At 40.5% G+C, this 12,389-nt stretch overlaps 1 protein-coding gene across 2 annotated transcripts in view; it reads left to right on the top strand.

Moving 5' to 3' along the window:
• The window catches only part of CERS6 (ceramide synthase 6), a 261,277-nt gene that overhangs the window by 82,029 nt on the left and 166,859 nt on the right, over positions 1–12,389 (top strand). For both annotated transcript variants that reach the window (XM_069494452.1, XM_069494528.1), the window contains exon 3: positions 3,174–3,304. In XM_069494452.1, coding sequence (XP_069350553.1) covers positions 3,174–3,304 — 131 coding nt within the window. The remainder of the gene's footprint in view (positions 1–3,173; positions 3,305–12,389) is intronic.

Genomic DNA, 12,389 nt, shown 5'->3' with positions numbered 1-12,389 from the left:
TGGAAAGCAATATGGAGATACCTTAAACAGATACAAGTAGACCTACCATTTGATCCAGCAATCCCATTATTGAGCATCTACCCAAAAGAACAAAAGACATTCTATAAAAAAGATGTCTGCACTCAATGTTTATAGCAGCACAATTCACAATTGCAAAGATGTGGAAACAACCCAAGTGCCCATCAATACATGAATGGATTAATAAAATGTGATATATGTATACCATGGAGTACTACTCAGCTATAAGAAACAATGGTGATATAGCATCTCTTGTATTTTCCTGGATAGAGCTGGAACCCATTCTACTAAGTGAAGTATCCTAAGAGTGGAAAAATAAGCACCACATGTACTCACCATCAAATTGGTTTCACTGATCATCACCTAAGAGCACATTTAGGAGTAACATTAATTGGGTGTCTGGCAGATGTGGGGGGGGAGGGGATGGGTGTATACATACATAATGAGTGTGATGCGCACCATCTAGGGGATGGACACACTTGAAGCTCTGATGGGGGGGCAAGGGCAATATACATAACCTAAACTTTTGTACCCCCATAATATGCTAAAATAAAAAAAAGTTAGTTTAAAATGGACAAAGGAAAAAAAAAAAAGAAAATGTCAACAAATCAGAAAAAAAAAGCAAGCAATAGATATGAGCATACTCTTCACAAAAAAAGGAAATATAAAATGATTTTTAAAACACATGAGAAGACATTTCTCTCATAAAAAGAAAAATCAAAACTACGCTGAGAATAATACATTTTACATATCAGACTGGAAAAAAAAAGGAGAAGTCCCGTAAACTCTTTTGAGGCTCTGGGAAATGCACACTCTTGCTTGTGAGAGTATAAATTGGCAAAATCACTAGTGAGAGTAATTTTTCAATGTTGAAATAAATTGTAAATGTATAGACCCCTTTGATCTATAGCTTTCACTTCCAGGAATTTATTCCACAGATAAACCTAAATAGAATGACCCATGGCAAGGTTATATATTACAGCTTTGTTTATAGCTGTAGAAGTTTGGAAGCTATGTAAATGTCCATTAAAGCAGAATGGATAAATTATGGTATATCCCTACAAAAGAATGAAGGTGTTCTCTATAAACTGATAGGGAAATATTCCAAGATACATTGTAAAGTGAAATACCCAAAGTCCACAACAATGTCTGTAGTATGCAACCATTTGTGTGACAAGGGTGGATTTAAGAATACATATTCAAATTTGCTTATATTTGCATAAAATAACTGCAAATAAACTGGTTCAATAACTGTGGTTACCTAGTAGGAAGGGAAGAATAGGGACTGAGAGAGTAGGAACAAAGTTAGAAGCTGAAACTTTGGATAATTTTTAATTTGTGAATCATGTAAATGTTTTCTCTGCCAATAAACTTAGAAAATAAATTGAAATAAAAAATGAATTTTGCTAGGATAATGGTATAGCTAAACTATATTATAGACAGTGAGTTTTCTCCCTGCCATATTTTTGATTAAGAGAGACATGAAAGGTAAGGGTAGTTGGTGCCATTACTACTAAAAAAACCAACTCAAAGTGTGTGCCCAACTGAAAGCTAGCAAATTACGTTTATAGTTCTAGGTCAGCACATTTTGTACCCTAAGGCCATTTGCTGTATTTTCTGAGTGTCTGGCTATCTTAGTCAATTCGGACTGCTGTAGCAGAATACCATATAGACTGGGTGGCTAAACAACAAACATTTATTTCTTACCGTTCTGGAGGCTAGAAATCTGAGATCAGGGTGCCAACATGGTTGAGTTTTGGTGAAGGCCCTCTTCCTGGTTTACAGATGGCCACCTGCTCTTGTATCCTTACATGGCAGAGAGAGAGAGAGAGAAAGAGAGAGAGAGAATGAGCGAGTGCACGCATTCACACTCTCTGGTGTTTCTTCTTATAAGGGCACTGACCTCATCATGAGAGCTCCACCTTCATGGCCCCCTGTTACCATCATGTTGGGAATTAGGGTTTCAACATATGAATTTTGTGGGACACAAGCATTCAGTCCATAGCACTGACCCCTTGAGTTGCTTGAGATGCTTTTAGAAAGGTTTTATTATATATGTACATTCCACCCATATAACTTGAAGGCTGGTTAGGCTACCTTCTCCCTACCCCTTTTGTGGTTAATTTTCCTGATCAGTAACATTAAAGCATTAATGTTAAAGTAAAGAGAGACTAAAATAACATCATTAATATTAAAGAAAAGATGGAATAAATAAAGGAATGGAACTCACTTGGCTTAGTTTTGTTGTGTAGTAGGTACCCTCACATGATTGTTGGCAAGATGCTCTCTCTAACACATTGAAAAGAGGGGAGGGATAGAAAAGAGGAAAACTAACATTTTCTGACTTTTACATACATTTGCACATTTGGTTCTTACTGCAATCCCATTTAGATTGATAAACAATCCATTTTTTTTTTCCCCGATGAGGAAACTGAGCCTTAGAGAGGCCAGTGGAGTGAGGAATTGGACCTGTCCCTGTCGTCTCGGGGCCATATCTTGCTACTTCACCAAGTTTATGTCTTCAAGTAATGTGTATTCTTAGTAAAAGACTCAATGTGGGATATGGTCAAAAGGAATGATCAAAAAAAAAAAAAAGAATAGAAGAGGAATGTGTGAAGAATGGGGCAGGGAGGGGGTGAGAAGGGGAAGGAAGGAGAAATACATTTGATAGTAGAAATGGTACCTTAGGCTTAAGTGAAGCATTCTGAGATTTTTCTGTGCTTTTTGTCTGTCCTACAAGATTCTGATAGGTGATAGTTGGGTATGGTATTTTTTTCCTGAGAAAGTGAAATATTTCAATGATGCCTCTTTGCAAATTCACCTTCACTGAGCACTTTTCCCTTGAACGCTGACAGAGCTGACTCAGCCAGTTGGCTGTTCCATCTCATCTTTTTGCCCCTAGGGAAGTATCTTGCTGATAAGGAGAAGTGTAAGCATTAGAGCAAGATTCATGCTTTTCAGTATTGTTTCATCATGAGTAATCTTTCTTGTCCTAGTGTTCATTTATGTTCATGTTGCTAGTAGAAGGCCTAGATCCTCACTGGTAAACAGAAATCTCAGTAGCAGATAGTAAACAATAGGAAAAAAAATCTCAAACATAGGCCAGGAAAGATGCAAATGGGTTGAAAATGATTTTCTGGTACCTTGTTTCATAGCATCCTGATGAAAAGAGATTGGAAGGCCTCTCCAAGCAACTGGACTGGGACGTTCGAAGCATTCAACACTGGTTTCGACAAAGACGCAATCAGGAGAAGCCCAGCACCCTGACGAGGTTCTGTGAGAGCATGTAAGTTGCTGTTTTCTTTTTGAAAGAAAAGCCTGCCTAAGTACTCATGCCATCCTTGAAATGAAAAATAACAGATCCATGCAGGCTCCAGCAGCCCTTCAAAAGCATGCCATTTGGTAGAAAAATAGTTCAAGAAAAATGGGGGAATAGTCATTTGGAAGAATTTATGATTTCCACTTTGGATGCAGTAAGTGAAGCTCACTTCCTCATGGAGTTCCTCCAAAGTAAGCAGATTACAGGGGCCTACGGTGGTGTTCCAACCAGGCATCTTTGAAATATAGCATTAAAAGTCATTACTTCTATAGATGCTGATAGTTTGACTTTTTATAGCAGGGACTTAGTCAAGATGTTCCTTCCACTGATAAAGACTGAGATAGTAGGACATATTATCACAGGGTCATGCCAGTGTCCTACATTCCTGGAGAGTTAAAAAATGGTTTTATTACATTCCTGGGTGAGTTTAATCAAGCATTGCTTGAAGGTGGGGGATGGAAGGAAAGTCTCTTTCATTTCTGAAATGTGACCTTTATAGTGTGTAAATTATATATGAATAAAGCTGTTAAAAATAATAAGAGACCCACAGAGAACTCTTCTAGCACAGTGATATTTTGGGGGAGTGATACTCAATATACCTCTCTATAGGAAAATCAGAGAAAGAAATATTGAAGCATTGAGAACATCCCCAACAAAGGGAAGGTTCTGCTTTGAGAGTCATTACCCCATTTGATCTTCATCTTCTGGGATATGACTGTTGCTTTGTCTTACAGTTCTTTCTTTAGGGAGCTTTTCCCGGACACCTGGCCATTTAAACAAGAGTGCTCTCAGTGTAGCTCTCTTAGTTGGAGGCCCTTTCTATTTGGGATTGAAGTTGCATTTTCAGGTTTGGATTTTAATTAGGCCCAAAATATATTTTAGTAATTGCAACTTTAGAGGGAAACCTGGTGTTACCGGAGAAATGAATGGGAAGCAGAAACATTTTATAAATTCCTACGGCTGGGTAAATGTTGAGAGCATAAATAGGATCTTTAGAAGGTCAGAATATTTATAAAACCAGGAAAAACAACCTAGTAGATACAATTTCTAAAGTGCTTTCTAGAACTGAACTTAGTGACAGTTTATGGAAGAAGGATTTATATATCTGGGCTCCAGGTCAAAAGTCAGATTGCTTCCGAGCCTGGCCTTGCCACATCCTCAAAGGGTTTGGGTTCTGTCAATGAGCCATGGGTCTGAGTAGGGCAAAGCTGGGTCTTAGCACATGCCGACATGCTGAAACTCACATGCTATCTCTCCAGCTAACCTCTTTGATAACTTGGTGCTAGCCCCTTCTATACCGTACTGAGACTAGACCAGTTTCTCTTGAATACCAGTGTGTATAGACATCAGCCACTTGGCAATCTAGTTAAAATGCAGAATTCTGGTTCATTTGGTCTGGGATGGCAGCTGAGATTCTGAATTTTTAACAAGTTCCCAGGTGATACTGCTGCTGCTGGTCCATGGACCGCACTTTCAGTAGCAAGGACCAATGCTAGACCAGGGTCTGTGTCTTCTCTCTGAATTCAGCTGGTCTTTATCTGCATACCACAATAAACAGGACAGTCATAGTTATAATCAATTAAAGGTATTTCTAAAGGATTCCTTGTGGCATGGCAATGTGGAGGCACCATGGTGAGGGGAGGCAGTGCATAAATTATGATTTCTTCCCTCAACAGGCTTTTTATCACAGTGTCAAGGTAGTAAGATGTATAATATCCACGTGTGTGTGGACTGATGATAGACATTAGAAAATAACCAGATGTGTGTGGTAAATTACTGATATGGACAGTCAGTAGCTAGAGATTAAAGGAAAAAGATCAACTGTGGGTTGGGTACACGGGGTTGCTGGGACTAGAACTGGAGCAATGTCAGTGGCCTTTGACCTCTCCATTGTGGGAGATAACGTTGATGAACTCTTGCTTTGAAACTCTTCTTCCTTGGCTTCTGGATTGCTACTAGATTCTCCTGCCATTCCAAGGTCTTTTGTTTGCATCATTTATTCTGCATTTCCCCTGTGGTCGTTTGCATCGTATTTCCCCAGATTCAGTCTTTAACGTTTTATTTCCCTTACTCTACCTTCTGTTCTCTGTGTCGAAATCATTTCCTTTCACCAGCTTCTTCTACAGCCATGTGTCCAGGGCAGATGTTCCTTCCCTGGTGTTGTTCTGCTGTTTCCAGCTGGCAGCTCTGACTTGCTTCCACTCCCGCCTTCCCCTTTTCTCCTCTTGTTCATATGCCTCCGTTGGGCTACAGGCTGGAAACTCAAGCCAGTCAGCCACTGGGTTACATTAATTCTTTGTAAACTCACCACTATAGCCCAGATCCTAATTGCTCTCATAGTCTCCTTATTATTAATATTTATCTCTCATACTCATAGAGATACCAAAGGAAAAAAAAAAGAAACCCAAAACATTTTTCTAAAATACTACTATTCCCGTGTTCTACTGCTTTAAAACTTTGATGATTTTTCTAATAATATAACTGTAGGGTAAGTTTTAGGAACCTGAGTCTGATAATGGTGCCTGCCTTTGCCTTTTTGATACCAGTCACCCAAGTGACCTCTTCCTTCCAGAGGGCTGGGTTTTCACTGCCCATGCCTCATTCCCTCTTGCCTTGGTTTGTGTGGTGTCCTGGCCCAGAACACCTACTACCTCTCCCATTGATCCCCCACCCATTCTTTAGACCCCAGGCCCTCTCTGAAGTATGGCCTGGCTGTTGGGTCTGGAGACTGTACAACTTCTTCTGAATCCTTAGAGCACTTTTTCTAAGTGCTAGCAATTTAATCCTGAATCATATGCTGCCTTATGCGATTACTTAACATTTCTTAACCTGGCTGTACTATCATAAGTGTTCCTTGAAGAGCACAGGGCCATGTCTTATACTTCCTGCATTCTTCTCAGCCTTCACCATGACACAGACTCTACTGAATAAATATTTGTTACATGACTATGTGTTAAAATGGCATTATTTTGGAAGGAGTTGCTGATCTAGCCACTTTGCCCCCACAAATGAAGAGTATCTAACATACACTTAGCATAAAATTTGTCTAGGAAAATTACCTATGGAAATCTCCATGACAATTTTAAAGACAGAAATTCAGAGGAAAGAAAGGTATGCAAAGGAGAACATTTAAAGAACACCATGAGGGGTAAAGTAGAATTATATTGTCATATATATGTACCTGTATGTGTCATAATTATTTGCCTATAAAAATGATCTAGAATAATTATTCTGAACCAGGGATTCATTTCATAATCATCTGGTGACCTTTTCAAAATACACCTGCTCAGGCTCCATCCCAGGGTGTTAGTGTGATGACACAGGGAGGGTCTGGACATGTATATCTTGGAAGAAATGCCCCAAGCGCTTATGACCCACATACCTGATTAACAAGAGAGCTGACTGCTGTTCAGAAATATGAAAAATCAAATTAGAAAGAAGAGAACACAAATTTAGGGCTTTGTAGATTGAGGGCCAAAATATAAAGAATCTATAGTTTTTCTATTATATAAGTTACTATTTTAGAAAATACAGAATTACTTCAGGGGAGTTGTATTTCATCTTTCAGCAGTGTGGAATGGCACCAACATGCACGCCAAACAGTTCTTGTAAGCATCTGCTGGCACGTCCAATTTCTGGCACACCCATTTCATGCAAATGGACTGAGTAGAAGTTGTTGTTCAGCGAGTAAAGCACTGAAACATTGCTGTGATTTTTTATTTTCCCTCTTACTTGATGTTGGTCATCCACAGTCACGTCAGTTTTGATGAATATTTCTTCCAGAAGCGTTTAAATCCTTATTGACAACTGAAATAGAGATTTTCAACAGGGAGTGAAGAATTTACAAAAATGAGATGTCATATGAGATATTTTACGAGAAACTGGTTCAGAATGGAAGCTGGTGCTGGTGGAGATCATGCCTTTAGACTGCTGAAGCTATGCCGTCCTACTCTGACAACTGCATCAGAGTTGCAGGTTTCTATCATTCAGGATAATATAAAATAAATAATGCAATAAAAAATATCTACTGGATGAAACAGGAAGAGGCAGAGATAAGATGTCAGAATAAATGGTTTCCCTGTCATTAGGGCTTTCCCTATGCCCATCATTTTTCAGACTGTCGTGCAGTACATTTCATGTACAGGTCTGGGAGGGAGTACGGGTTTCATTTAAGCAGTCTCCAATTGATCAGAAAGATGAATCTCCCATATGATAATCTGAAAATGTAGGGCAAGTCATATTCGTGTCACAGACTAATACTAATTTATTTGAACTGAAGTTTGCTCCATCTGGTGCTAAAGTTATGGAGCTTGTTTTGTGTAAGCTGACTGCTGAAGACTCCCTTTTCTTTAAGAATTCGATTTTAGAGTTGAGACTGATTAAAACTACCCACAAATGCTGCCGTATCTGGGTGCTTCTGTACAGTGGCAGCAGACTCAACCAAAAGCTGGAAATCTTTTGAAACCGTTACTTTATTTCTGCAAAGAAACCCTGTGATCTTCTTAATTTTGATTCCATTGAACTGAGGGTAATTCATCAGTGAAACATAAGTGGCTTAACCAATTGTTCCCATGCCACCATCTTGGTCACTGTGAACCTAAATAGCCATTTTTACTTGGGTAAATCAGCAGTGCTGTCTTGTGACCTTAGTAAGAAAGTAGAGCCAACTAATTTATGTGGGGGAAGGGGAGCAAGGTCATACAAGAAACAAGCATGTGAATCTCTCATATCCCTATATTTCAGATCGATCTCTGATCTGAGGAACTGGTGTGGTGAATACCTTCAACAAGTTTTTGTAACTAGCTCCTTGTTTGCAAAAAAAAACAACCGAATATTTGTAAACTGTGTCCACGTAGTCCATAGTCTGGTGATAGACAAAATTTTGCTAGAGAGAAAATTCAGTTTTGATTATTTTTTTCATTAGATCGTGACATGAACATCTTTCTCAAAATTAACTACTGAAAATCTCTTTGAGATTAATGAAGTTTTTGAAGGGGGAGTAAGAAAGTATGATCTTCTAGAGAAATGGCATCTTAATTTTTTCAGTACTAAGGATACATGATCAGCAGTGTGTAGATGCTGATCATAAGTCTGGAAAAGAAGCTAATCATCAGATGGGAGGATAGTCTCTTAGTTTCTGAAAAGTTCAGGGTTGAGCTGTTTTGTTTCTGTTGTGGTGATGGTGGCTCTTGTCTGCCCATTAATACAATATAGTCCCTGGATTGGTGGACAGCTTCTGTCATCCAAAGCGCATAGTTACAGTCCTAGTTATTGCTCAGTGAATGTCTTGTCATTCAAGACTATTACTTTAAACAGTTTTATATCTGTGGGTTGTATTCAGGTCAGTTTTAGCTTTGGGGTAGAGGTCAGCCAACTTTTCCTGTAAATGGCCAGAAAGTAAATATTTTAGACCATAAAAACATTGTTGCAATTACCACTTTGCTGTTATAGCACAGAAGCAGCCAGAGACAATGACAACACAAATGTGTGTGGCTTTGTTCCCATAAAGCTATATTTATGGATCCTGAAATTTGAATTTGTCATTTTCATGTGTCATAAAGTATTCTTTAAGATACTGTTCAGCCGTTAAAAATTGAAAAACTATTCTCAGCTTGTGGGCTGTACAAAAACAGATGGCATGCTGGATTTGGCCCTCAAGCCATAGTTTGCCGAACCCTACTTTAGGCTTCCAATACTATTTGTGGTTCTTTCGGAGTTTCAAGAAAGACAATGTGGTCTCATAGTGCCAGGCACAGTCATCCAATTCTCAGAGTTTCACCGTGTAGTAGAAAATGTCAGAACAGCTCTGTAATTGGTATGCCCATCGCCAGTATTGCTGGGACATGATGCCACGATGCTGTGCAGTTTCCTTTAGCCTAACCAGACATTCTTTGAAGGTATTAGTATCCTCAAGCCAGCATCACTTTCGTTACAAAAATTCTGAGTATTGATGAACTGGACTGTTGGACAGTCTACCCTTCTGTCTTGAATAAGCTTTTGAAACCTTCCCCCCCTCTTTCTATTCTAGACCCACCACCTGCGGCAAGTGAACTTAGCTTTCCCACTTAGAGTAAGCCTCTCGCATTCCTTGATGGCAGATGGCTAGGCCTCTAATGCATATGCACTGGCTAATGAAGGAAAAAAGATTTTTGCTAAAAATATCAGACAGGCCATACCTTGGTCAAGCTGGCTGCATATTAGGTACTGCTGTGCTCTTCTTACATTTGAGTGGTCAGCTTTTCTTTAGGTCCTAAGTTTCTTAAGGCTTTCTTGATAATTTTCCAGTAATTTTGGCCAGCATGGAATTAGATAAAGAGGACAGACTATATAGAGGTATAACTGAATTTATTAAGGCCTAATGTTCTTATAAAATTCTGTTTTTTGAACCTATATACTGTTTTTATTTATCATTTAATCTATTTTAAAAGCTAGTTGTTTCTGATTTAGAAGAGAATCATGTAAATGATTATAAGCAATTTTAATTGTAGAGGATGTATAAAAGTTTACATAATATTCATAAGAATTTGGGGGAAAGATAGCCCAAAGCCTACCACCAAAAAATAAAGACTTTAACATTTATTACTTATACAGTGTCATATTTTATACATGTGCCCCCGCAAATACTTACACATACTGTGCGTTGGTGCTTGGTGCCTGCCTTTCTTGAGACTGTTGTCATAGAACCTGCTCATCAGAGTGCTCAAAGAAGACCGTGGAAATGTCACGTCTTATGCTTCATCTTCAGGACCTGTAAGTGGCAGTATAGTCAGTTGTGCTATAATATGACATATGCATTCCTAAATATGGCCACACTATGCAAAATTCCACAGCAAACCACGTAACATAGGGGCTTGTAAGAAAAGTGGGTTAGAGGCCTTATCAGTGACACCTTGAAGAAAAGATAGAAACCTAATAAAAACAGTAGTAGTTTTCCATAAGTTTAATGGTTAAGAAATACATAAATGCTATAATAAATATGGTGCTTTACCTTGAAAAAGACCTGAAGTTTGCTTGTAGTTGCTGTTGGTGTTGGTGTATTAGTCTGTGCAGGCTGCCATACCTGAGCAGACTAATACACCAGACTGGGTGGCTTAAACAACAGAAATGTATCATCTCACAGGTCTGGAGGCTGGGGGTGCAAGATCAAGGTGTTGTAGGTTTGGTTTCTCCTGAGGCCTCTCTCGTTGGCCTTTCCTGTGTGTGTGCACATCCCTGGTACCCTTTCCTGTTCTTTTAAGGACACTACTCATATTGGAATAGGGTCCTACCCTTATGCCTCATTTAATCTTCATGACCTTATTAAAGGCTCTATCTCCAAATACAGTCACATTGAGAGGTGGGCTTCAACATGTGAATTCTGGGGGCGGGAGGACACAATTCAGTCTAGAATAATGTTGGAAGGGTTACAGCTTGTGAACTACTGTGAAATGCACAAAGAAGGATCTGAAATCAGAGGGAATCTTGCGACACCAGGTAGGTGTGGCTCATAACACCTGTGAACTGAGGTGGCTCAGACAGGTTTGAGGGGGGTGTGTGTGTGTGTGTGTGTGTGTGTGTATTCCTAGGCCACCAGCTGAGCTCAGTGCAGTTTTCTGTGTTCATCTAGTGTTTCTGGCAGACAAAATAACACAGAAGCACATGTGAAATTTGCATTATGCTCACATTGGAAGACAGTCACATTTTCACCGCGAGCCTTCTGGCAGAACTGATGGGGCAATGCAGTGGTGAGGGAAGTGGGCCGTGGAGCCAGGCAGCCTGACTTTGCATCTTCTGCCTAATACAAACCCGTGCGGTGTTTGGGAGTGTTGTTGGCCATCCTGTGCGTCAGTGTCTTTATTTGTAAAATGGACACTATTCATAGTGCCTGCCTCCTAGGGCTGTTGAGAAGCCTAAGTGAGTTCGTATATTTAAAGTGTTTGGAAAGGTGTCTCGCACGTGGTGAGGAGGTAGTGAGTCTCAGCCACGTTCAGTGTCATCACTCACTCAGCCGTCAGTCTGTCACAGCCGTGCACTGGCCACATGGCCCCGTCAGTGCCACAGGCACGTTACCTTGCAGAGGCTGCTCTAGTGTTGGTCATTTTGGGAGCAGAGATCCATAGAGATGCAAGGAAAGCAGGCTTTGAATTTAGAATGAAGCTCTTTTATTCTGTGGAACCCCAAGGAGGCAGAAGCCGTGTGGATTCACAGGACTGTCGACTCAGGCATGACTCACGCACAAGAAAAAGATGCAAAACCAATGTGAGTTCAGAGCCTCCACACCTCTGACTCGCTGCAGTGAAGCTGTGTGACAGCAGTGGGTGAGACAGGCGTCCTCCGCAGCAGGGAATGGTGCCCGCTGCGCCTCTAGGAGCCGAGGCTTTTGAAGCACCGCAGGAGAAATGTCACAACACAGTGAATGTCTTTGAACCACAGAGATTTAAAATTTGCCCTGGTGATTGTGAGGAGGACACAGCTTGCCTCTGCCAGGAGGGGAGAGGAACAAAGGCTGGTGCTCCGTGGTGTTGGCTTTAGTAAACCAGCTCTCTGGGGGCCAGGGCTGTCTGATCAGCCTTAGGGGGTCAGCGTGGCTTCTGGGCACAGGAGTTTGCTGTTGTTACCTTCTGTGTGCAGGGACAGTACTAGGGCTAAGGAGGGGATTGATCTGGAATAAATTTGAGGGTGGGAATCAAATGTGCCTGGTTCACATCCTGGCTCAAGCTCTGTCACCCTGAGCTAGTAATTTAACTTTGCAGGGCCCTAGAAGCCTCTTCTGTGAAAGAGAAACAGTAACTCCCATTTATGGGTCATTCTGGGGATTTCAATGAGGGGATGTATGTATCACGTGCATCTCTCAGTGCCTGGTTCCCTTTCAACTGGGGTTGCAGAGTTGAGTAACAGTTTCCGAACTTGTGGGACTCACAGGGGCAGCTGATTCTGCTTATTAGTGAAGTTGTTCAATACCTTAAGCAGGGAGCCATAACCTCCTTTCCAGGGCCTCTTCCTTATTGCCCCGGTCACCGGTTATTCTAGGCCTTGTATCGTAATATGCCATCAAGAGAACTATGTTTTAGAT

Source organism: Eulemur rufifrons, chromosome 1, assembly GCF_041146395.1.
Source record: "Eulemur rufifrons isolate Redbay chromosome 1, OSU_ERuf_1, whole genome shotgun sequence".
NCBI classification, from domain to species: Eukaryota; Metazoa; Chordata; class Mammalia; order Primates; family Lemuridae; genus Eulemur; species Eulemur rufifrons.
This window is presented reverse-complemented; position numbering and strand designations above follow the sequence as displayed.